Source organism: Nothobranchius furzeri, chromosome 12, assembly GCF_043380555.1.
Source record: "Nothobranchius furzeri strain GRZ-AD chromosome 12, NfurGRZ-RIMD1, whole genome shotgun sequence".
NCBI classification, from domain to species: domain Eukaryota; kingdom Metazoa; phylum Chordata; class Actinopteri; order Cyprinodontiformes; family Nothobranchiidae; genus Nothobranchius; species Nothobranchius furzeri.
Window position 1 is genome coordinate 4,708,306 of NC_091752.1, and position 27,612 is coordinate 4,735,917.

The window sequence follows — 27,612 nt, forward strand, 5'->3', positions numbered from 1 at the left end:
TACTGAATAGTTCTGGATTGCTGACATTGTATAACTCACTAATTGTTCCATACTTGACTTACTGTGTAGAAATATGGGGATCCACATGTAAAACTCATACACAACCACTGTTTATTCTACAGAAAAGAGCATTGAGAATCATTAATAACAATCACTATAGAGATCCATCCAATCCATTATTCATCAAATATAAACTACTGAAATTTTATCATCTACTGAATATAAAAATATTGCAAACCATGTATAAAGCTAAAACCAATACGTTACCCACCAACATTCAGAAAATGTTTGAAAAAAGAGTCAGTAATTATTTCTTAAAAGGAACTGAAGTATTTAAAAAAACAAAATTTAGAACCAGAATGAAGGAGATGACTATCTCTGTAAATGGTGTGAGAATATGGAACAACCTCAGCAAAGACATAAAAGAATCAAAGTCACTAAATATATTTAGAAAATGGATCAAATCAAGTGTGTTACAGAACTACAATAACCTAAATTCAGAAGGTGTCTGATTAGGTCTGTAAGTTACAAGAATATAAAATGAAACTGTGTTTTGTTTTGTTGTTTATTGAGAACTGTATGGATGCATTATTAAAAAGTTTGGTTGGTTTAATATAAGATATTTCTTCCTTCTGCCCCTTTTCATTCAAATTGTTTGGTGTTGATGTTTATGTATGTTTTTTTATTGTTGTTTGTGTGTGTGTGTATATATATATATATATATATATATATATATATATATATATATATATATATATATATATATATATATATTCTAATACTTTGAATGAAACAAATAAAGAGAAAGAAAGAAAATGTAAATGAATACAAATATCTAGGTGTTGCCATTTCCTCACTGAGGGACTAACTTATCATCATTCTTATTCTTATTTTAGACAATAACTTGACTTTGAAACAACATGTTAAAAAAGTAACCACATGTATAAATTCCACACTTGTAAATTTTAAACACCTCAGAAATCATATGTCAACAGAAGCTGAAAAAATGTACATGGTTGCTCTTGTAATATCTCACATAAATTATTGTTTACCTGCTTGGGCCTCTGCAAACTTCACCACTTTAAGTAGGTTAAAATTTTTATATAAACAGGCTATCAAAATTCTAGATAAAAACAAAACAAGATCCTTTCATCATAGCACAATCCTTAGTAAACATACCGTAGGCTCCTAAACTGGAGCAATCTTGTCATTTTTAAGAACTGTTGTCCTATGTGCAAGATCAAAAACAGCTTAGCTCCACCTCCTCTTTGCAGTCTTGTAGAATTTCGATCATCTGCAACACGTGTTACTCGAGGGATTGTGTGGTACCATGCAGGAAAAGTTCCTTTGGACAATCAGTTTTCACCTATGAGGCGGCTAGAGTCTGGAATACAATTCCGCAAAACGTAAGAGACTCTGTCACATACAGCACATTTAAAATACAACTAAAGAAACAGTTGACTGACACTCAAATTTGTCAGCACTAGTTTTAAGAACCAATGTATGAGTGTTTTTGTTAGAGTGAATATGATTGATTTTGTATGTGTGTGTGTGCGGGGGGGGGGGGGGGTACTCTGTGTAATGTTGTGTTACTTGTATTGTTTACTTTAAACTTTTTTTTTACTATGTGCCAATCGGCAGGGGGACTACCAATGGAAATTAGCCTTTAGGCTACAATTGGGTACATTTACATAGTAAAATGTTTACTAATGCACACTGTCCCTCTACATCAAATAAAAGTTATTCAATCTTGGTCGTTCCAAATGGATATCTAGGGTTTAAATATTATGTAGATGTGTTCTCTAATCCTCGCTTCCTTGAGTGAATGTTGGTTTTATTTTCTGAGAAACAGTTTACTTTTGGTGTAATCCATACTGCAGGCTTTGTATCTGTCAGAAGACATGTTACAGTTGCTGCTGTGCATTAAGAGAGGCTGCACTGACTTTGTCATCTGTCTGGTTCAACCCCTCTGTCCCTTGTCTCATTTTTTCCTGAGTAAAAGTCCTGTTACCTCAACCCCAACATACATTGTTGGGTAAAAAGTGACACAGGAACAAAATAGGATTCCTCCTGCTCTCTAGAAGCTCTGGTGTACGGGTGTTCTCCGCCACACTTTTCTCAGAATAGCTTTCTTACTCACAGCGCGACAGCATAAGGCTGTTAGAGATGTCACATAGATGAATGTGATCCACACGCAGTGTTGCAGCGCGCTACACAACATCGTCCCTCTCTGCCATTTCTAATGGGACACAGACAGCGCTTCAAAGTGTTTCATTCTTAAGGTGTGCTGATGAGCTGTGAGCAGCAGACCAGTTTTTGAGGTTAGGCCAGGAGAGAACAGAAGTTTTTTAATGAGTGCTTTAGCTCGTTTGTTTCCTTCTGGCGGGACTGGTCAGCTAACAGCTAGTCCAGACACAGCTGAAGTGTCTAAATGTTTCAACGAAAATAACATCAACATAGTGTTTTATACAACTTCCACAGTAACTACTGTATTAATATGGAAGAGTGCAACAGTTTTAAGATGGCAGCAATCTACTTCAGTATTGGCTGAGCTCAACCTAGCCATTAGCTCATCAATCCTGTAGAAAGGAAAAACTCCACCTCTCCAGAGGAGGAACGAGGCAATAGAGCTCCGGGAGTTGACATCACTTTTCCCGGCATGCAACAGTTCAAATCGAAACGGCGCCATATTGGCAGGCAGAAGCCCGCAACTGAACTATTTGTTATTGTCAGAAAACTCAATCAAACGGGAAATATGGTCGATTCCTGTTGTGCCCCAGGATGCAGAACAGACGCAGACGACATAAGGAATGAGCCATCTACAGGATTCCCCAAGATCCGGAGCGCCGCAAACGTTGCATCATTGTAATAAAACGCGCTAGTGACCGGGCTAAAATGAAACTGTGGGATCCCGAGAGTAAAGGTTTTCGCTTGTGCAGCGACCACTTCATATCAGGTACTTAAACCAACGTTTCCTCAACTGTGTATGGTATTTATTTTAAATGCTTTTATTACAATTCTTAGTGGGCTTCCTAAACTTATTTTGGCGTGGCTTTTTCTGTCTTATTACTCATAGCAACAAGTAAACATCACGTAAAACGTTGCCTCGTGAGTTCTGCGTGCTGCTTTTTACGTGTTTTATGATCACAGCATTTAACCGGCTAAGCTGTATTTAATTTTTAAGCAATGGTTGATCAATTGTCAGATCACACATAAAAAGCACTTTGGATTGCTATTATCTGTCTCACCGAGACAGATCTCAGACAGATCCTGAGACGCTCCTGCCTGACATATTTATTTTATTCACAGAAAAAATTTAGACTACTGATTTCTCTTGGCGTTCAGTTTATACATTCAAACAGCACAGCACTCTATTTAAACTACTTACGTGTAAATCTATGTTATTTGTCCATCCATCCATCCATTTTCATCCGCGTATCCGGAGTCGGGTTGCAGGGGCAGTAGCCTAAGTCGAGAGGCCCAGACTTCCCTCTCCCAGCCACTTGGGCCAGCTGCTCCGGGGAAATCCCAAGACGTTCCCTGGCCAGGTCCGGTAAGAAGTCCACTCCGATAGCTTCTGGCATTTTTAAAAAGTATCCCAGGGGCATGGTAAGTGTCGGAGATGTTTAGTCTATTTGACTTCTGACTATATAAAAATGGCTGCGCAGTGACGCGGTGGTTAGAGCTGTTGCCTTGCAGCAGGAAGGTCCTGGGTTCGCTTCCCAGCCTGGGGTCTTTATTCATGGAGTTTGCATGTTCTCCCTGTGCATGCGTGGGTTCTCTCCGGTACTCCGGCTTCCTCCCACAGTCCAAATACATGACTGTTAGGTTGATTGGTTTGTCTAAATTGTCCTTAGGTGTGTGTGTGTGTGTGTGTGTGTGTGTTTGTCCTGTGCGTCTCTGTGTTGCCCTGTGATGGACTGGCTCTCTGTCCAGGGTGTACCCCGCCTGATTGCCCGTTGACCGCTGGAGATAGGCACCAGCCCCCCGCCACCCTGTGTGGACAAAGTGGGTTCAGAAAATGGATGGCTGGACTATACAAAACAATTTCTTTGGTTTTAAAGTGTGAAGTAAACTCAGACAGAGTAAAATCCAAGCCGATCCCATTCATTTTGTTTACCTTTGTTGCCTGCCAACATGGCGTCTACTCTCTGAGAGTCATGTGACACCCGGAGCTCTATACAATGAGATCTGACTTCCTATTTTTATCTGGTCTGTGGGGAGCCTACGCCTCCCCTCCTCCCGGTTGGCTCATGGGTCGCCTGAACAAAAGAATACACTGAATGAAAGTGAACAAGCTGTTGTCTAGTCTGCTTTGCCTTACATCCTGAATCACACATATGTTCAATTTAAATAATAATTATATGTGTTGGGACAATGTCATGTGATTAGGGCTTTCTTAGCTTGTAAAAATTAAATGACTACAAATCAGACGTCACTTCTACGACGTCACCACAGAATCGCTTCTCTCCCAGCGTAGCTGTTCACCACATGGCCAGATTTATACTGGTTTTTATCATATGTTAAATCTATGGCACGTATCGAACGGCATCAGAAAAAGTACTTATCTGCCAATAGACCTCCGTACATTTTTTGGGCAATAAGCGACAAAAGAAAATGGGTTGCTGCTATCGTAAAATGGCTCAAACATTCAAAATTGTAATATTTGCAGGAACGCTATTCTTTAAAAAAACTGTAGACTGCTGACATTTTAGCATTGTATTAGTTTATTTTTTCAGCTTAAAAAAGAAAGAAATTCACAGAGATAACATATTTTTTATGGTTTTTAAAATACGATAGGTTAGCATTAGCCCGCTGTTGTGTCTTCCACTAGGGCGCAGTAGAGAATAAGAGAAGTAGGTGGAGGAGAAGAAGTGCTTGAGTGAGAAGTTGAGATGGGTGCTTGACTGCTACAAGCAACACATCTTTGAGAATAGAGTCATTTTAGAAGGCTTTTGAAGCTTCTTTTAACCCTCTGGAGGCAGGCGCTGCAGATTAGCTACGTTAAAACCAGCCTACCTGGTTACTCCACATACGTGTTTCATGAGCTTTTTTAAACTCAGAAGTTCCCCTGAAGGACTTAGTTGTTCGTCCTTTTATCAAAACTGTTACAAACCCTAGATGGCAGTTAGTTGTGGTAGGAGGGGTAACATAAGAACTGGAGGGAGCAGGGGTGAGTATAAATAAACAGTAAAGAGTAAAGACAAATACCCAGTCCTTGACTAGAATAATAACGAAAGTAATTTACTCCATGAAAACAAATGAAGGCGACGGGGCAGAAATCAAAACACCTGTGGCAAAAGGCCTCAGGGAAGAAATAACGAAGATACTTCAATGAACAAAAAATGGCGGAGCTTAATAACTAGAAAACAACAAATCTCGACGGCTAAACTTTATTCTAGTTACCAAAAGGAAAACCGAGCTCTGAAGCGGAAAGCGGAGCAGAAATTCAAGCTTTAAGAGCAGGCGAAAGGATCACAAACTGAAAATGGCTACTAAACAATAAGATTTTACCAAAAATAACTGCTTATCTTACAACCAAATTCATCAAAGTTCTTTATCCACTACGGAACTGTTTACTACAGAGATCCAAGGACCGGGGCGAGAAGGACAGAGTGTGAAGCTGTGGTTCTCTCCCTGAGAACTGACAGCTGCTGTCTTTTAAGCCATCAGCTGATGAAAGCTGTTGGCTTGCAGCTGAGCCGGTGAATGCAGGCTGTGGGGAAAACCGGCCTGACTGAGGACCTGTCCAAGGTCCTGATCCGAAAAGGGAGCAGAGCTGGGCCTGAGTCCAGGATCCGTAACAAAACTTATTTTGAGCCTGAGAGGGTTAAAAAGGCAGCTGGACTTAGTTCTTTTTTCTTTCTTTCTTGAAATCATTTCAGCCATTACCCAAAAGTCTTTTTGAGAGAGGACATTTAATCTATTTGTCTTTAAAACCTTTTAATCACTATAGGAGACATAACTGAGAAGCTACACCAGTGATTTAAAAGATCAGCAACACAATTCAGTATTGCTCTAAATTAGCTTGTAAAGATTTTGAGTGATCCGTCCACAATGAGTAGAACTAAAGTTTGATGGCATGCTCCATTTACCATACCAGACCATTTTATTTGTTACAACATACAGAGGGAGAGCATTAACAGTCCAATGATGGAACCTTGAGGGACGCCCAGAGAAGGGAGACTGATTGGGATGATTAGCCTTCCAGTATGACCCTAAGGTACCTGTTGGAGAAGTGTGACTTAAACTATTCAAGGATGTTCCGGAGATCAGGATGGTAATCCTGTCAAAAGCTGTAGATGGATCAAGGAGAACCAGAACCACATGGAATCCTGAATCCAAGGCCATATAAATGTCACTGAACACATGTACATGAGCAGTTTCAGTGCTATGCTGGTGCCTAAAACCTGATTAAAAAAAAGTCAATTGCCTGATGGTCAAGTAGATTTTAACCATTGTGTGGTCGCAACTAAAACTGCATGTTTGATTTTTTAGGTCTGCATTAAACAGAGAAAGTCGGTTACACCAGCGATATTAAAACTTCATCTAAAAATTGCTAAATTCTTCACAAGAATGCAACAATGAGCAACTGAGTAATATCACTAAATCTGTGTATATACAGTAATATCAATATCAAGGATTCCAATAAACACCATGCCAAAGAAATGTACTGACAATCAAAGGACCCCCTACTCCCCATGAATTCAACCGCGTTCCGTTGTGATCCATGAATGATGACTGGAACGCAACAGTGGGAAAAAGTAAACAAAACATCAATGATCTGCCACAAACGGGAGCAGGAACGGTTAAAGACGCTGAGATTTATTTAAATTTTTCTTGGCTGATAAAAAAAGGAAGTGAACATCTATTTGTAGTTTTGCTGTGGTAGATTATACCGAGGCACAGACTTGATAAAGTAACAGGATAAAAGTCTCAACGCAATAGCATTTTTTGTGCTCAAAGATGGAAAATCACCAAGAATGTTTTCGGAGCTGCTGCTGCGGAGCACGGACGGTTTAAACATCTGTGTGGCCCAAAGCGGTGCAGACCGACCCGTTTCCAGAAATCTGGACAACAGAGAGCATGTGAATTATTTAACACGGTGCTGGAATGTGGTCCAAAGCATTCCACTCCGGTTTTCTACAGCCGAGCACAGCAGGAAATCCAATGGAGCTGAAACACTGAACATTGTCAGGTGTCACGTGTCAAAAACTTTTCAATTCAGCCGGCATACGAGCCTCGGGAGTTGCATATTAGAGTGTGTAATTCACTTTGAAAAGAGGCGCTAAAAGCAGAAAAAACATGGTTGGCACATGGATGATGTAGCTCAAAACAAACTAAGTGACCAGTTTTTCTGAGCCATTAGTGTAAATCACTAATTTAAGCTAACGCGATACCCGTGTCTGCCATCCCATGATACTCACAGGAGGAATGGCTGCTGGGGAAGCTCTTTCGTCCCTCAGAGACCACCCGCGGCTCCCCAGTGCATGCCATCTTGTCAGTAATTTGCCCATCTGGGAAACAGCGCTGGAAATAATCTGGCCTTGGTCTGGAAATTAGACACAGAAAGTCTCTTTTAATTATGACTGCTGTATGAAGTTCACATGCACTTCACATGATTTGGGTTTTTTAATTAAAAGCTGGCTTGAACTAGGTCAAAATAAAACATTTAGGCTCAAATATACACATACATTCATCTAAATCTTTAATAAGTGGAGCTAACGGTTCCAGAATGTATCGAGGGGCTTAATTAACTTCTTGTTAGGGATTACGGTTTATTATGTGTACAGCACCTATTAGATTGACCAATACTGGTCAACCTCGGATGAAAGGAACTCCAGGCTACTAAAAGCTGGATTACCTGTGTCTCTGTTCCCAGCAAAGCCAGTTTTATGGGAATATACCAATAACAACATTCCTGATCCAAAAGAGACTTTCAAGCAAGGGTGGAAAATTGCTCATAAACGTGCCTGATTAAGGTTACTCAATATCAGCGTTTTCACTGATACCTGATATCTTCATTCCAATACAGATATAAACCGATACCAATATGTATGGTGTGTCTAACCTGTTCATAAAAATCACATAAAGATTTATCTTTTCATGTAGCTAATTTTAAGGGCATCAGTTTTCTTTGTACCAGGACGCTGGTCAATGACATTAACGTAATCATTCATGTTTTTAATGGTGCTGGGGACAACAGCCAAACACTTGAGTGGGACTTGAAGATTGCTGAGGACAACCATAATTACGAATTCTTCATATATACGGATTTGTCCAATGTTTAATTACAAGAGTTGCACAACAGTGTAATGGCAGGTGCTGAAAATCGAAGATTTATAATAATAATAATAATAATACATTTTATTTAAAAGCGCCTTTCAGGACACCCAAGGTCACTTTACACAAAACACGTAATAAAATACAATAAAACAATAATAAAACCCAAAGAAGAAAAAACAAAGAGAGAAACAGTTCAATAAAATCAGAGGTTGTAGGCAGATTTAAACATATGTGTTTTGAGTTTTGTTTTGAAAAGGGTAAAACTGTCGACGTTCCTGATGTCTGGGGGAAGTGAGTTCCAGAGTCGAGGAGCAGAGCGGCTGAAAGCTCTGCTCCCCATGGTAGCGAGACGGGCAGAAGGAACCGCAAGATGGATGGAAGAAGAAGATCTGAGTGAACGGGACGGGGTGTGAATACTTAGAAGGTCTGAGATATATGGAGGAGAGAGGTTGTGGATTGCTTTGAAGGTATGGAGGAGAATTTTGAAGATGGACCTGAATTTAACTGGGAGCCAGTGAAGCTGCTGGAGAACCGGTGTGATGTGGTGAAAGGAAGGGGTTCTGGTGATAATACGGGCTGCTGAATTCTGGACCAGTTGCAGTTTATGAAGGAGTTTGTTGGGGAGACCATAAAGAAGTGAATTGCAATAGTCGATACGGGAGGTGACGAGGCTGTGGACGAGAATGGCGGCAGTGTGAGGGGTCAGTGAGGGACGGAGACGGTTAATGGAACGTAGATGGAAGTATGCTGACCGAATTAAGTTATTAATGTGAGCCTGAAAAGAAAGTGAGCTGTCGAGAATGACAAATTAAATAAATAAAATAAATTAAAATTTAAACAATCCAGCGGAACACAGACAACCCCCGCGCCCCTGTAATATGTGTAAGATCTTTCAGAGAAGTACCCATGAAATGAAACCAGTGACTATATAAAAATATATAGATACATATATGACTTGACTCAGTTTAGAAACGTAAAAAATAGTTTTATTTTTTGAGTTTTACAACAGAAAAATGGCGCCCTTTCAGTGGAAAAACCCAGTTGTCTCAAAAACTGTACCACATATCTGTCATATTTAGAATTTTGAAAGGATAACTTGCTGAAGAGTTTAGTTTATAATATGTATATGGTGTAAAAGTTGTGTTGTTAAAGGAGTAAAACCATTACCAATCATTTCCAATATTTCCTTTAAATGCCAGTTTTGGCCAATCATATCAGACAGTCCAAGTTTCATGATAAGACGAGACAAAGGTTGAGCTGTAACAAGATGCTTGATAAAGTCTAGGTGAGGATTTCAAACCTAAGAACATAACTGAAGCACGGTGATGGTAGCATCATGCTACCATGCTATGGTATTATGGGCTCGACACACGGGAGGCGACATCGCCTCTCCTCCATTCATTTTCAATGAGACATGCGCGACAAAGCGATAATCGTGGGTCTCCCTCCTACGAAGCGAAACGCGAAAAACGTGCGTGTGAAATTTTGCGCTCGTGCACGTTCCAAAAAAGTTGAAATATTTTCAACTTTTCATCGCTGTCGCTCGGACGAGGACCAATCAACGGAGGTTTCATTCACTGACCAATGAGCGGACAGGATGCTCCGCACTTCTCCGAGCAAACATGGAGGAGAAGTTGATTATTATTATGTTTTATATAGTAAAATCAGAAGTAAGATTTCACATAACTCTAGCAGCACCTTGTGAAACATCATATCTACCGCTTTATTAACTCTGAACCGCTTAAATAACCTTAATTCCCTCCAACCTGACACAGCCAATCAAAACAACGGAAGTTTAGGTTTCGCCATGGAACAGAACGCGTAGACGGCTTTGCCGCTGCCGCGGATCGCATCCCGTGTGTCAGGTAATAAAAGCGACAGCGACGAATTTCGCTGATCGCGGTCGTTTGTCGCCTCCCATGTGTCGAGCCCCTTACTGTATTGTGAAGGGCATAGAGAGGAATGGTAAATGGTCTGTATTTGATATAGTGCCTTCTAGAGTCCTGGAACCCCCCAAGGCGCTTTACAACACAATCAGTCATTCATGCATTCACACGCACATTCATACACTGGTGGAGATGTGCTACAATGTAGCCACAGCTGCCCTGGGGTGCACTGACAGAGGTGAGGCTGCCGAGCACAGGCGCCAGCGGTCCCTCCGACCACCACCAGCAGGCAAGTCGGGTTAAGTGTCTTGCCCAAGGACACAATGACAGCGACAAACTGAGCAGGGCTTTAACCTGCAACCTTCCGATTACGGGGCAAGCACTTAACTCCTGTGCCACTGTCACCCCATAAAGACCTCCAAATGTCTAAATTTCACCTGAAATCCTCAGCCAGACGTTTAATTCTTGGAAACAATTGGTAGAACGGAAATTAAGGTTCTGGAATGACCTTAATAAGAAGAAAAAGAAGAAGACAATCTTTTATATGGCGCCTCTCAAGATAAAAATCACGAGGCGCTTCGCAAAAGCAAAAACTAAAACAGCTATTTAAAGCGTAAAAGATTAAAAAAATGATTAAAATATGTTTAAAAGGAGAAAAGAACAAAAAAAATAAGGAAATGGAGAGAGAAAATGAATAGGAAAGAGGGAAATCAATGGATCCCAGGAAAGGCAGAATAAGAACAGAATAAGAAGAGGGAGGCGACGAAGGCCACGCAAAAGCCAGCTTGAACAGTTGAGTTTTCAGCTGCTTTTTGAAGCATATTTGAAGCCTATTTACATTTCATATTTACTCTAATAAGTTTGAAATGAGTTGACTATGATTAAAAGTTGGGTTTCCTCCATAAAACAAGGTAACTTTACCAAATCTGCCAAGACGAGAAGTCAAGTATGTATACCAGAAGCTTGTTGATGGCTACAAAAGAGAATGTGGGAATGTGTCTGTGATATTAAGTGATCAGAACCTGAATCTAAAGACTTAGCGTAATTGATTGAGTCTGTAAAATGTTTGGTTTAACTCACCTGCCGACAATCAGCTTAATGGTATTTGTAAAGACTCCATTCAAGGCGAGGGCGAGGGACACAGCTGGAGAAAGAAAGACACGCATAAGTAGATGTCCTACGCCGTTCTGAAGCTGAGAAAAAGATCGGCTTGACATTTTCTGCATTAGCAGTGAAGCTGCTGTAAAAATAATCAACCTTTGCATTAGTGTTTCACTCTCCCCTGATTAAAACAAATATAAACCCAGATATAATACTACACTTACCTCAGTTGGGCAGATGGTTGTGAGCATGCATGTGTGCAACAATTTCTCATCAAGCAAAAGAAGTAAGTGAAGCAAAAAGCTCTGAAACATTGTTAGCTATACCCTTGAAGGTTGTAGGCACTTTAGGTCTTTAAATAGAAGCATTCTGCAGGTACTTCACCAAATGGTAGCTGGTCTGCTAGCTTAGCCTAGAAATCTAGACCGACAGTAGATGAAGCAAAATCATTGTGATCCGCATGTCAGTCTACGCACGGCTTTGGCGTCAACTTTGGACTATTTAAACTAGAGTTTTTCTCTGAGCCAAGAGCAGATAGAGGTATTATTTAGAAAAGGATGTATTTGCTGATTTTCTATGGCATATGGCAGGCTGCTCCATTGACTGACATCTGTAGCGATGGACTTCATGTTGTTCATTGTCCAATCGCACACAGAGACTATTGTAAAAAGACCACCGTCGATCTCGTCCCACGACTGAGTTCTGTCTATAGGCCATGGCCAGACTATATATTCAAATACTGTATAAAGGATGGCTAGCCAGGCTACTGTTTGCTTGTATATATCTGAATATAATCAAATTGCATGGCTCAAATGACAGAAATCAAAAGTAATAGTTTGCTCCGGGTGAATTTTTTGCCTCCTTTGCTCTTTTGGTAAATTCATATATTCCACGTTGTTTGGGTTTGAAATAAAGCAGGTTTATTTTGACACATCTGTCCTCTTGTACTTACTTGTGACCATAAAGCACCCAAGTTCAGACCAAATGAACCCTATCATAGACACAACAAACTCAGAGCAAGCATTTCTACCTTCAAACACTATTTAATAATCAGAAAATCATTTCATCCGTTTACATGGAGGATGGGTTTTAAGGGTTTTAATAAAGTAATAGTAAATTAATCGTAATTTTACTGGCACTGGAAGTATTTCTGAATGACTCCTTATCTGGACCAGATGAAGTTGAAAAAATCAGCCCTATTCAAATCAGACATTTTTCTCCTATAATAATTGTTGTGTTTGAAATAGGGGTACGATTTGGCTGCCAGCACCCATAATGAACAGACAGACTAGAAAGCCAGAAGAAGAGAATACTTGATTTGTTTGTTCATGGCTGTTAGATTAAAAGCTAATTTTCTTCTTATCTCTAGACAATAAGTCTAGCTTATTGATTTTGGTATCAATCTTGGCCTGCTTTCTAAAAAAAATGGTCGAACTGCTTAGAAACGCCAAAACAGTTTCCTGTTGTAGTTGTTAAGAAACACTTAGATGTACCACAGCAAAGAAAACAACACGTTTAGACCTTTATATCACATTTATTTACGGACCCTCAAGAACTGACATAATTATCGTAATAGCAGAAATCAACACAAGACTTCGTCCGTTCTTCAAACTCCCTGTAATGTTGAGAAAATAGATTGTTTCTCAAGTCAGGCAGTTAATTTATCTTAATGAAATGGCCCACATATGTGTAGATTTTCTTAAAGGTGCAATGTGTAAGAATGAAGCAAGAACGACATCCTGTGGTTAGATTTGGGTACTGCTGCCCATGTTCAAAGCAAATAAGTGACTTTCTCTCTGCCGTTTTGTTAGTTTCATGGTTGTTGCCAGTTACAGATCGGCGCCAGAAGATTCTAGCTGACAAGCGAAGACGAGTCGTACACAGTAAGTTGATAAGAAGATAAATACGTTGTCATATCTGGTGTTAGCACTTATTACGTTAACTCATTCACTGCCAGCTGTTTCCTGATCAGAAAAGCTCTTCGCTGCCAGCATTTTTCAGTGTTTACTGTTTTTTGAAGAGTCACAGAACGTTGCGCGCTAGGATGATGTCGACACCGCGCTCTAGGATGATGTCGACGCTAAAACAACTAAAACAAAGAAGAGACTCACCTCTTACATTAGGAAGAACCTGCGTGTTTAGAGGGTTATCCGATCTTTCATAATCTGTTGTCGAATTGTGATCAGCAGAAGCTTTTCCGGTTCGCGCCTCACTTTTTTTTACAGCAGCGGCCCAAATCGATCTCCTAACACATGGATTTTCTGCTTCCTGATCATGTGCCATGTGACGTAAGCGGATGAAGATTGGCTTTAGAACTGGGATGTTTGTTCTCTCGGTGCGGGGGCTCGTCCGCCGCCCACACAATAAAAAAATGCAAATGATGACTTTAGTCGTCATTGGCAGTTAATGGTTGGATCTAAAACAACGTCTTTTGTCGTCAATGGCAGTTTATGAGTTGATATGCCTCCGGCATTAGAGGATGTGTGGTTGTTTGCGTCTTGCTGTTAGCTTGCTGTTTTAGTTCTGAATTACTGATTAAAGTGAAACACCACAATTGACTCATTGTTCACTTCACACACACATTTCATTGTGATATTGAGTTGTTGGTAATTGAAAAAGTAGTTTAAGATGTATTTAGAGCCAGTTATTTGCTTGTAATTCCCCATTAGCATTGTTAGCTAAATGTTAGCCTCTAGCCGGCTTCATCCGATATTAGAGTAAAACAAAAAGATGCTGTGGCTTATTAGGGGTGCAAGAAATACTGTCTGGGTCGCTCCTGTTCACTGGTTTTAATTCCTTAAACAACTCTGGAGCTTTTTGTCACCGGTGTGAAATTACAAATGCTGATTCTGCAGTGTTAGTTTGGCCAAACTTGGCAACCTCATGGGCTCACTGATAGGCCCCAGAAACTACATCACTCTTTTGTTTGTTGTGAAAGAAGAAAAACTGACAACCCCTCAGCCGGCTGAAAATTAAATCTGTTTCAACATAACCTTCCTTCCGACATGATTGAGACATTAGACTGTTTTGTGATGATTTCACAGTAGAATTCTTACATATTGCTCCTTTAAAACTTCATCCGGCTTCTGCAAACTGCTTCACAGTGTATTTCTCATTTACTGATTGACACAGACATCTTTATACATTGACAAGCACATCAGGGGCAGATGGGGTCGGTTGGTATTCTGTCTTGCCCAAGGGCACTTTGGCACAATGACAGGGCTGTGAATTGAACACCCTATCCGCTGACTGGAGGATGACCTCTAACACTGAGAATAACACTGCCGCCAAAACAAAACGTCAATATCTTGAGATAAAGGTAAAAAAGCACCTTTACTTTGTCATGTTGGAGTGACAGTTCATTGTTCCTTTCCCTCCCTTTTTTGTATTTGACTGTTTTCTGAGTATTTCATCAGGCAAATATGTTTTGTTTTTGCACATCATTTGCATCCAATACCTCTTTCTCTGCATTTGTTTCACAAAAATGATGCTAATAAACTGCAGATGCAAAAATCCCATCCCGTTTAGTCGATGGGAGTGATTTGCACTCTTGTTTGCGTTGGATTACACTTGTTCTTGTTGCACAATCTATGAAATATGAAATTCTATCACAAACACAGCAGGCACCAAAGTAAGAAAGAGAATGAGGGAAGTCTTTCCCCACAATGAGTGGCAGGTCTTGACAGACAGACAGACAGACAGACAGACAGACAGACAGACAGACAGACAGACAGACAGATAGATAGATAGATAGATAGATAGATAGATAGATAGATAGATAGATAGATAGATAGATAGATGATAGATAGATAGATAGATAGATAGATAGATAGATAGATAGATAGATAGATAGATAGATAGATAGATAGATAGATAGATAGATGATAGATAGATAGATAGATAGATAGATAGATAGATAGATAGATAGATAGATAGATAGATAGATAGATAGATAGATAGATAGATAGATAGATAGATAGATAGATAGATAGATAGATAGATAGATGATAGATAGATAGATAGATAGATAGATAGATAGATAGATAGATAGATAGATAGATAGATAGATAGATAGATAGATAGATAGATAGATAGATAGATAGATATCCTTTATTGTCATTAAATGATTGTCCATTCAACAAAATTTCCTAGAGCTTCACATTAGGCATCCGCTAAAAATACTGAGAAAAATAGCTAAAACAAGTACAATATGCACCATGCAATAAAAACAAAAACATTACAAAATACAATTAACAATATCAATAGAGTTGATTTTTCTGTCCATTCAGGGTTCTAACAGCCCAGGGAAAGAAACTCTTCCTCAGTCTGTTGGTCCTGCAGCCGAGGGATCTGAACCTTTTCCCAGAGGGCAGCATGGCAACAAGGTAGTGGTTTGGGTGGTAAATGTCCCTGGAGATGGTCCTTGCTCTAGTGAGACACCTCTGCAAGGCGATAGTGTCCAAGGAGGGGAGGGTGCATCCAATCACCTTTTCCACCGCTCTGATGACCCTCTGGTATCTGTTTTTATCAGCTACTTTGCACCCCGCGCACCACACAGGGATAGCATCAGTCATCACGCTCTCAATGATTGCTCGATAAAAAGACACCAAGAGGTTGGTCTGCAGCCTGTTCCACTTCAGGACCCTCAGGAAGTGCAGCTTCTGTTGTGCTTTTTTGACCAAGGCAGTGGTATTGATTGTCCATGACAGATCCTTAGAGATGTAAATCCCGAGAAACTTAAAGGAGGGAACTCTATCCACCTTAGCTCCTTTAATGCAGAGAGGGCGGGGGGCATCCTTACTCCTTCGGAAGTCAAAAACCATCTCCTGGGTCTTCTTGATGTTAAGAGAGAGGTTGTGATCATCACACCATTCTGATAAATGTCAAACCTCATCTCTGTATGCTGCGTCATCGTTGTTATGGACAAGACCTAAAAGAGTGGTGTCATCTGCAAACTTAATGATCTTATTAGAGCGATGAACAGGAATGCAGTCATGGGTGTAGATGGTGAACAGCAGGGAGCTTAGCAGACAGCCCTGAGGGGAACCAGTGCTGAGCATCAGAGTGGATGACCGCTTGTCACCAAACCTGACAGCCTGTGGGCGATTGGTGAGGAAATCTTTGATCCAGCCACAGGTGGTAGGGGGGAGGTTCAGATTAATCAACTTGGCTACAAGAATGTTCGGGGTTATGTTATTAAAAGCACAGCTAAAATCAATAAAAAGCATTCTAACGGAGGTGCCGGGGTTCTCCAGATGTTGCAAAGAGGAGTGGAGAGTATTAGATATGGCATCCTCAGTAGACCTGTTTGCTTTATATGCAAACTGGTAGGGATCCATGCTGGGTGGGAGGAAGTCCTTGATACGTTTTTGCACCAGCTTCTCAAAGCTCTTGGTCACCACCGGTGTGAGTGCTATGGGTCTATAAACATAAACACACAACAGGCGAAGCACCGAGGCAAAAGTGGAAAAGCAAACATCAGAGAGAAATTGGGGTGTTATTTTTAAATCACTCTTTGTGTTAGCAGCGTAGCTTTAGGAGTGCATCTCTCTTTGCTTTGAGAATCAGACAGATGCACAGGGCTCTATAACATTTGCAAAGCCACCTGATCCTTCACTGAATTCAGTTTTGGGTTTTTCCCTTTTCCAGAGCGTCACATCTCTCCACTGTTGTGTACAGCACACACTGTGGCCCCTTCAAGCCTCGTTTATTTTCTTGATCTTTGGGAAACTAATCATGCCCTTTTGTGGCACAGAAGGGAATGATTAGTTTTTGTTTACAGTGAAGCAGCTGAAGATCTGTGACAGTTTAAGTCCACTGGGGTGCTGCTGCTGCTGGACAACACCTGTCCCCCTCCTGCTCGGCTGTGTGACTGCACTAACCTGTCCTGTAGGACCCTCACCATGTGACCCTCATGTCCATGCTGTCTCTGGAGGAGCAGATGGGAAACAAGATCTCCTGTAACCTAAAATGAACCAAAGCTTCCTCCCAGTTTCTCTTTAAGCTGAATTTAACATCAGTTTATCATCATGAAACAAAAGAATAAAGTGGAACAAGAACTTCTATCTTCTATTTCTCTCTCCTTTTAACTTCTCCGTGTCCCTAAATAAAAGAGACAGATGATTACGCTGCAGCTGCCGTCATTGACCCCGCCCCCTCCCCAGGACCGGGTCTCCCTGCATCACAACACTCGGTCTGACTGAGCGCTTCCAGGAGAAACAATAATTAAATTATGAAAATAATAACGTGTGTTTGGAGGAGCGTCCTCCAATCCTCTCTCTTGTGTGAGCAGACAATCTCTCTCTCTCTCTCTCTCTCTCTCTCTCTCTCTCTCTCTCTCTCTCTCTCAGTCGCCGATTGAGCGAGCGGAGCACGCCCCGCGACAACCTGCTCAATTAACATAATTCACGGCCCAAATCCAACAGAACCGGTCGGGCCTATTCGGTTCGGGTTCAGTCTCAGGTTACAACTCCAGCGCTCGGCCCTGCAGTACCACATAAAGGCAGACCAAAGTTTTCTACCCGGTAAATGTGGAGAACGCCGCTCTGACAGATGTGGATGCTGCGCTGGTGCCGCCATTAAAATAACAAAACCACATTCCACTATAGTTGATTATGGCGCTCTTCTATGATGCAGAATCGTTTACACCTGCATGTCATGAATTGATTGTTTGATTATTTTCCTCAGCTCTATCTATCCTACACCTCCCAGTCGGCCGTCGGGGGTGGGGGTGGGGGGTGCGTGCGGGGTTTGGGGCGACAAAGAGAGGGCTCGCCGGGCTGCCATTTGAGGACCACTGGTCTAGGGTAAGAAATAGAGGCCTGTATGAAGTCTATGTCAAGGCTACAGTTGGTGAGTAGGTTGTCGCTGAGCTGTAAATGAACATCCGTTCAATTTGCTTTAAATTAAACCACAGAGACTAATGATTATAGGGTTCCTACCCTAATAGATTAATCCCTGGAGTCGGTGAAAGTGAGCTCACCCTGCATTACCATCTGTCTAATTTATCATCTCTCTGAGCTTCAGTGAGAAACTCACCATCGATAATATTTATCTTCTTGTTCATTTGAGCACACTTGGTGCAGATGAGGCAGAGAGCTTAAAAAGTATTCAGTTTGTGCGGTCTGACAGTGAGACCTTTCCTTTTTGTCGTTTATCTCAAAGATATCCATTACGCAGCATTATTCTTTCAAGCTCAGTCAAATCTTGGGTTGTTCTGCTAAAGGTCAATGAAGAACAGATGAAATGTTATTGGTCTAAAGCAACAATAGCCATGAGACATGGCGGTAATGCTACCTCTTGTCTGCTCATCCACCCATACTCCATCAGGTTGTTTGGAGTGAATAATAAATCTCAGAAAGCAGACAATGCCTGGTTTAAACCTGCTTCATCGATAGGTTCAGATTCAAGCATATTTATTATCAGTCTATCCACTTTATTCCTAGGCCCCAAGTTCCTTAGTATGAATGATGCAACCTACTGCTCTAGCATTTGTTACCATTGTGACTATAGATGGAGGATGTGATCGGTTTGCTCTAATCCACTTTTTATGTTCCTTTTAGAGTCGTAAACTATGTGAGACCACCAGGTGTCAGCTCAAATGGGACCCCGCTATAATCCCTTTGCCTGCTGCAATGGAGGGGTGGAGAATGATAAGAAAATCTGGCCAAAGCTAACATGCAGTAGCATTTTAACTACTTTATGAACTCTGTCGTGTCTGACGGCGAGGCAATGAGCAATCTTAGAAGCTCCGAGGCTTATCAGTTCATACATGGTAATAAGGTTGGTCGTGTTTCGTTGAGAGGCGGGACAAAATCGTAACTACCTAAAATCAGACGTAGAGCCGGGTCAGAGCCTTAAATCCATCATCACCAAGCTCGGGCTTTAGCTTCTACATCAGGTTAAACAAAAACAGCAGGTTTATCATTCTTGTAGCCACACATTTTACTTGTTACTAGAACCGCAAACAGCGCAACATTTTCTCAAGCCGCGGGAGTACATTTTTCGTGGACCAATCCTTTATAAAATCCACTTGACAAGCTCAAATAAACAGCTACAAGAAGCAAACCTCACCATGTGAGCCAATGACTAAGTGCTACCCCCGGTAATTCATCAGAGTTGCTCCTGGCGGTCCGGAGGAAGGGAGGCCCAAGTGGTGAGTCACCGGATGTCGAGACCACAAGAACCCAAAGAGTTGTAGCCCCCTTTGAATTCAGCTTCACCGGCAATGAGATGCAACCAGGGCCTGCAGGTTAGATGTCTGAGGTGTGTAGTACAGTAGCTCTTAAAAGAGCTGTTGTGTCTGTAATCACTCACAGCATCGCAGAGAGGCTTTTTGACTTGATGTCAAAAGAGAAGATGGTTTCAAAATCCTTTATCCCTGATTTGGCCGAATCGAGAGTCAGCTGGAAACTGAATTAATCGGGAAGAAATTCCCGTTTTATTAATCCTCCCACTGTCTTTAAGGGTGACCCCGCGAGGAAAGTTGACCATTGAGCAGGATTGATGGCTTATCCCTTGAGGTCCACATGGCAGGGGTGAGGTGGTGCCCACTCCTCACCCCTGCCACGTGGACCCAAGGGATAAGCCATCAATCCTGCTCAATGGTCAACTTTCCTCGTGGGGTCACTCCCACTTGGACAGTGGGAGGGTTAAAACTAGGGCCGGGACTTTAACTCGTTAATTATGATTAATTAATTAGAAAAATATGACGCGTTAAAAAAATTAACGCATTTAATCACAGCTTGCATTTCCAGCAAGGCGGAACCTTTGTCATTGCACGATTTCCTCGTAGACCGAATATCACTGACGCACACAACAATGCACAGTTTTAATGGCTAATAAAACGGAATAAAAACAGAAAGAAGTTGCCTTGCTTGGACTGATGCAGGATTTAGGAAACCCGTCCGCCTCTTTTCTTAACTTGGAAAAAAAAACTTCCAGACAACAACGGAGTCCGTGTCGCGGACATTTTTCAGAGATCGACACTGCTGCGGCTGCCCGGTGGCACCGGAAACTTTACAGAAGTTGCGGTAAGCTATATTTTTAACATTTACGTAACACCTTTGCAGCACCAGACAGAATAATTCTTTGCCCCAACAGTAGTTTATGAAAGCAGTCAGAAAAACGAGAGGCACCTGGCTGCCGCTGGGAGAACGCTCCGTGTTCTCACTACTCTGTAAACAATCACAAGCAACGTGTCTTAAAGTTGAAAACAGAAGTTTAAGTTAAAACAGAAACACTCTAAAAATGCGATTAATTTAGATTAATTAATTACAAAGCCTCTAATTAATTAGATTACATTTTTTTATCGAGTCACGGCCCTAGTTAAAACACATTGCTTATAAATTTGGCAAACCAGGATTTTACACATTTGGGGCAGCAGTAGCTCAGGTGGTAGAGCGGGTTGACTCATGATCGGAGGGTCATGGGTTCGATTCCAGCTCCCACCAGGGGTATCCTGCTGTTGTGTCCTTGGGCAAGAAACTTCACCCAACTTGCCTGTGTTAGTGGTGGTCAGAGGGGCCGACGGCGCCAAATGGCAGCCTCGCCTCTGTCAGACCTCCCCAGGGCGGCTGTGGCTACAAGTAGCTTACCATCACTAGCAGTGTGTGAATGTGAGAGTGTGTGAAAGCGTCTTTGGGGATTCTAGAAAAGCGCTATATAAGTTCAATGCATTATTATTATTATTATAAGGCTTTATCAAAACATACCTCAGAAGTCCCTCCTTCCGTCAGATCCTCAGAGAGGTTAACTCTTTGTGTGAATGTTTTAAAACACTTATGTGAAGTGAGTGTTACTTATTATAGTGTGTAAGAGTATAGTTATTGATTAAAGCACAGATTAGTCAAACATTTGATTTAAACATCTTGTTCATTCAACACATTTGATTATTTCAACTTATAAGTTGTAAAGTCACGTAAGAACTTTGAAGTGGGTAAAATTTATTCAGAGTGAGGATGCAGCCGTCTTGCACGAGATGTTATGGCTTCTTAGCAGTAACAAGAACCGGGGCAGAACTTTGTTTTGGATTTGGAGGCCAGACAGATGGTCTTGTCGCGTCTGCAAACGAAAGGTTAACCTCTGGTGAATTTGTTGGTGAATACGACCACTGGTATGTTACAGTATGTCATCATTTCTGAGCTACTCTAGCAGCTCTGCGGCCTCATAGCTGTTCCCACAACAAGCTCTTCTGCTGAAGTCCACCACCATCACTTATCTTTGCCAAATTGATAATTGGGTTGTTGGGCGGCCCGTAAACCAATCAGAAAGCTCCTGTACCTCCTTCCTATAGACTCCCTATTGTTGGAGGTTTACTAGATGTTTGTGTTCATTCACAAAGCCCCCCTCATGATCAACGCTCCTTAAATCATCCAAACAACAAACTTCACCTGAATCCCTCTATCCGACAAAATGCGTTTCATGATCGTCCTGTTTAAATGTTTGCCTCTAGATGCAATTTGGTCAAATTCTAGAGAACCACTTATTTTCCTTTCGGGAAAGAATAGCTCTAATGAGTAAAGACACGGTTCCTTTTATGGCAACCCCAGAGTCCATCCCCCTTCAAGAATAAAAAGAATCCATCCTTTTTTAAATCTAATTATTGCTATTCCTCTGCAGAACAAATGTAAAACATCAAAGCAGCAAAATACTTCCGTAACTTCAGAGCTGAATCTTCAACACGTCAAAACAAATACGCAAAGACTCTCCGCAGCTTTTTACTGGAAACTATTTTTGTGGTTCCGTGGTAGATTACTCTGGCTTTGTGCATTAAATAGCAACACCTCGGCACGTTTTGTGATCTCATATTCCGACGATGAACAAAATCTTTTAAAACTTTGTAATGAAATTAAGGCTAAGCTTTGCAGAATAATCTCTGTGCTATTCTCCGAGTGTAGCCGTGTGTAAAAAATGATCCTGAAATGGCTTCCTTATTTCCTGGCTCACAGACAATCATGCAATTAGAGAAGAAGTGTTTAGGAGTGATAAAAAAAAGATTATTAAACAACGTTTCAAAAGGAACGCTGCATTCTTCTGAACTCCTTAATGTAAGACTTAGGCTGAATAAAATGGAGATGGTTCGTGTCGAACTACAGTTGCACCATTTTAGCAAATCCACTTTGACTCAGTGGAAAAAAATCGGCTGCATCTAGAAACTCATTTGTGAAATTTGAATTTAAAGACTTTATAGGGTAAGTTTCAACTCAATGACTTTGAAAGAACGTAAGGATCTCTGCTTTAATAAAGATGAGCAGCTTTTTAGCAAAACACCCACAAGAACCAGCATCTTTTAGACACCTGTAGATCTAAAGTTAGAGTTGCTGGAATATGAGTGAAAATGCTCCTTTTGATTCCTTCTTTTCAGCATTTCTCTGTTTTGTGAAGCTACTCGTAGGCAACCTTCTCTGCAGGCAGTTATCATCCTGTTAAATTGCAAGCAGCACACTGTAATCTCTGCATTGCTGCACTGAGCCAGCCCCTCTCTACCTGATTCATCACTGTGTGTCGTTTTAATTGGATTTGGGTTCAACTTTCTTGGTGCCGCGGGATGCGCCAAAGCCTCAGCAGGTTTTCTGACCCCAAAGGAAAGTAAAAAATTTAAATAAACACTATTTAAGGACAAAATAAATGCTATCAATTTTAAATTCAGAAAACAGTTACTGTGATTGGGTCATTGGCTAGAATAAAATAAAAGTATGTTGTCAGTTCAGCAAAACCAGAAAATGAAGTGTAATAAAGATAAAAAATCTTCTTCTTTGATACGGCAGTAAACAGCTGTATCTGTAGTCACATGACCTGCTGGAGCTCCATCCAGGACATCAGTCCTAAATGTCTAAATGAAAGACTACTGGACGTCTCAACCAAGAAGCTTTCTCATTTCAATGTAAAAGGTGCAGCGAAAAGAGGAATTTTACTCATATTTTAATACATTTGCAGCTGTCTCTAGTAGGAATAAATACCTTAAGTCGTATTCTGAGGAGGAAAACTCTGGTGTGTCTGTTTCAGCACTGATAATTCATCCAGAGTAGAAAGTAGCTTCAGACAGCAGGATCTGGAGTCTTGTTCCCTGATATGTGGACATCTCGCCTCTGACTGGCTAACAGCAACATGACTCTACCACTGACTCTGTTTACTCTGTAACTCTGATGTTTTATCTCTACATATGACACAAGGCTGGAGGAGTTCTGCTGTGTGGAGGAGTTCCGCTGTGTGGAGGAGTTGCTAATGCTAACAATTAGCTTCTACTAGCCGAGACATTCACTGCCGTTTCCTGGACACTAAACCAACAACAGCCTTGCCCGAAAACTCCTTAGATACATTTAAAAAATGTAGTTTCATTGGATTTAGTGTTTGAGTTTAGTTACTAGTGACCTGCTAATAGGTTTCAAAATGTCATGTCATTTCTTCACCAAAGAACATGAATGGATGGCTGCTCCACTGGTGTCTAGTCACATGACACTGAGACGTGAAGTCATATTCCACTGGCTGAAGATGAAGACCCCCCACTCACCTAAACATGCCTCTTTGATCTCAGTCCTGTCCGTCCTCTGAATAATCTTCACCACAAATATCACTGCCAGCGGAGTTAGGAATGAAATGGCCTGTGAGGACAAAAGTACAGTAAGAGAAGGACATTTATATTTTTGATAGAGACGCAGAGCAGTTGTCCTCAGGGTCCACTTTGCAGGTTAATTATAAAAGACCTCTGCTTCATGATTTGACATGAAACATCAATTATTGTTTGAATGCTGTTAAGCATTCAAACCTCTTCTTCATGATTTGACATGAAACATCAATTATTGCTTGAATGCTGTTAAGCATTCAAAATATTGTTTTCCTGTTTTCTTCTTATTCTGCTTCCATACACTTTTTGAACCTCTTCATCTCCTTCAAATTTTGAGCTATTTCAACAATTTTATTTCAAAACGTTAAGCTCGTTAAGCTCTTTCCGGCTATTACCTTTGGCATTGATATATTTAAAATTGTTCGAGTTATTAAGCTTTTTCTGAAAAGATTTTCCCATTCAAATGAATGGGATTGGTCATTTTTCAGCATATTCCTATCACTTTTTTGACCTAAAACTCTACTGGCTTCCTTTTAACTTAGAGACTTCATTCAAAGTTTAACAAACTCACAAGACTTTACTGTTTAACATATTAAAGAGGCTTTTTGATATCTTTTACGGTTTTTCTAAAATCGCAGGTAGAAGTTGAGGTACGACTTGAAATTTTCAGACAAATTCACAAAAGTTATAATGGGGAAAGATAGGAGCAGTGACCCTCCCTTGCTCCATTTCCAGCGTTGTCCCGAGAGAACCGTAGGTCCGATTGAAATGAGACACACACTGGCTTACAGCTAACGAATATATCTTCGTTGTGAGCTATAAGTCATGACTGTACTCCAAACATTGTGGTCGTACGGTTCCTTTGTTTGAGAAAATTCAAATAAAAAAAATGTCTCACCACTCTAAACTGAAAAATCCGCACTCTAACTTTTGAACTTCACATCTTCTGTGAACAACTCTTTACTACCCCCAGACCGTTTGGACTACCAAAACAAATTATAACTCAAAAAGTAGCAATTTTTGTCAGCTTTTCAAAATGGGTTTCATTTTATCTGTAAGTGTTACCGTTCTTTCGCTACAAGCCTCAGAAGGAGGAGAGACCCAGATTTTCCCTCATTGAAACCCATGTTAAAGGAGCAGAGATGTTCTCTGATCGGCTTCAGACAGCTAAAAGTTTCTCGTCATAGCTTCTAGACAATTCATGGTAGGCACATAAAAATTGACACAGATGACCAACAAAGCCTTCTGCCGCTCACGCTTTTTGAATTTTTCATTTCGGTGCAGTACTTTTCGAATGGTGATGAGAAGTTTGACAGGTCCAATTTCACTTCTGAAGGACAGATTTAAACAGCTGCAGGCCTCCAACAGCCAGAGGGAAAGGAGGGAAAACAGTGCTGCTCTCTGACTGGTTGAGACTGTTCAACCATTTTCTGTCCAATCAGGATCCAGCACCCACACATATTACACATCAAATAGACCAGTTTGGTCTCAGGAATCTTGTATTCAATTTTAAATGCGTTATCTGTTACCATGGCAACACAGGGAACTACATATCACTTTAACCAAGTCTCATAGGAATGAATATTAAAAAGCTGAATATTGAACCAATAACAGACTCCTGTTATTGATCTTTTTGAACAGTTTGTACTTAAAACTAGAAATAAGTTCAATTAGATTGACCGTCAGAACGTGGGGAAGTGCCCCGCTCCCTCCCAGCTCCCTGATTGGTTGAGAGAGGTCAGTCATCTTCTGGCTAAATGGAATTACACACCCACGCATGTGAGGCATCAAATCGATCGGCTTGGCCTAAGGAATCCATCCATCTTCATATAAATCCATGCATGCTTCTATCCATCCATCCATCCATCCATCCATCCAATAAACCATCTAACATCCATCCAACAATCCTTCTGTTATTTCATTCATCCAACCATTCATCCATCCCATATCAAATCTGAACATATGTTAATCTATCAGTTTCAGATATCAGCAAATATTTCAAAATTCACAGTTCAGCCAATTGTAAAAATGTACCCGTTAAACTATTCTCATTCAAATGCCAGCTGTTTAACATTTCAAATTTCGAGTTTTTAATCAATGTTAAAAGATTAAAGTTTTCTGCTGTTTAGCATTTTTCATCCATTCTTCACCTATATTCTGAGCTTTATTACACTTGATGATTTTTGCTTCTAAATCTTTAAATACATTCAGCTCATTTTGACAGTTTAGCTTAGTTTCAGTTTCACTTCAGCTATTCAGCAGCTTCAGCAATCCGTTTCTGAATTTGGCTTATGCTGCTCATTTCACAGTTCAACTAAATATAAAAATTAAACTGTTAAACTAGTCCTACTCAAACAACAAGTGTTTAGACATTTTTGGAGTCCAGATTTTTAAATAATGTTCAGATTTCAGTTTTCTGCTGTTTAGGATTGTTTTCTCTGTTCTTCACTTTTTGTGCTTTATTTACATTTTGGTGCTTTTTGCTTCTAAATCTTTCAAAACATTCAGCTCATTTTTACAGTTTTGCTTAGTTTCAGCTTCAGCAATTAGTTTCTGAATTCAGCATATGATGCTAATTTCACAGTTCAGCTAAATGTAAAAATTAAACTGTTAAAATAGTCCTACTGAAATAACAGGTGTTTAGTCATTTTAGCTGTCCAATTTTTTTTTAAACAGTGTTCACAGATTTGAGTTTTCTGCTATTTACGATTCGTTTTCTTGATTCTTCACTTACTTTTTGTGCTTTTTTTGCATCTTGGTGCTTTTTGCTTTCACATCTTTCACTACATTCAGCTCATTTGACAGTTTAGCTTAGTTTCAGCTTCAGTTCAGCTGTTCAACAACTTAAGCAATCAGTTACCATATTTAGCATGAGCTGCTAATTTCACATTTCAGCTAAATGTAAAGATTAAACTGTTAAACTTGTCCAACTAAAACAACAGGTGTTTATAGACATTTTAGCTGTCCAGATTTTTATACAATGTTCACATATTTCAGTTTTTTGCTATTTAGGATGATTTTTCTCCATTCTTCACTTCTTTTTTTGTGCTTTATTTGCTTGTTGGTCCTTTTTGCTTCTACATCTTTCAATATATTTGGCTCATTTTGACAGTTTTGCTTAGTTTCAGCTTACTTCAGCTATTCAGCAGCTTCAGCTTACAGTTTCAGCTATACAGCATTCAAACAGCATTTGTGCATTAAATGCAAATTATTCTAGTTCTTACTAGATTTCCATTAAACAAACCAAGAGAACCTCTTCATTGTTTAGTTGAGCTCATGGAGTTTCCCCTCAACTTAGCAGGAAACTCGGGCTCCCTCAGCAAATGGGTGATTAATTAATGTGTGTGTGTGTGTGTGTGTGTGTGTGTGTGTGTGTGTGTGTGTGTGTGTGTGTGTGTGTGTGTGTGTGTCTCCACACGGACGTCCAGCAAGTTCAACGTAAGGTAAATCACACAATTCACCAATATAATGCAAGAAACCCTAGAGCTCCATATTCATACATGCTTCAATCAGCAGGTTCAAGTTCATATTTAAGGTCAAATTTACTCATATTGTTTACACTCTTGCAGTGGTCTCTAGGAGGAGTGAATGTTAGTCAATTTTATTTATAGTAAGTAAGTAAATTTTATTTATATAGCACTTGTCACAGACATAGAATCACAAAGGCCTGTACATAGATCAAAACAAAATAAAACATCAAGTCATCAAATCATAATGATCTAAAACAGAAATAGATTAACATCAGAAACATTTCTCATCAAATGATAAGAAATA

The 27,612-nt window shown here is 40.4% G+C and overlaps 1 protein-coding gene across 1 annotated transcript in view; it reads right to left on the reverse strand.

Annotated features, from left to right (window-relative positions):
* Positions 1-27,612, reverse strand: part of plpp4 (phospholipid phosphatase 4) — a 108,400-nt gene that overhangs the window by 35,404 nt on the left and 45,384 nt on the right. The window contains exons 3-5 of the mRNA XM_054749854.2: positions 23,785-23,875; positions 11,253-11,316; positions 7,428-7,552 (exon numbers count right to left, since the gene is read on the reverse strand). Of these exons, the coding sequence (XP_054605829.1) occupies positions 7,428-7,552; positions 11,253-11,316; positions 23,785-23,875 (280 nt within the window). The remainder of the gene's footprint in view (positions 1-7,427; positions 7,553-11,252; positions 11,317-23,784; positions 23,876-27,612) is intronic.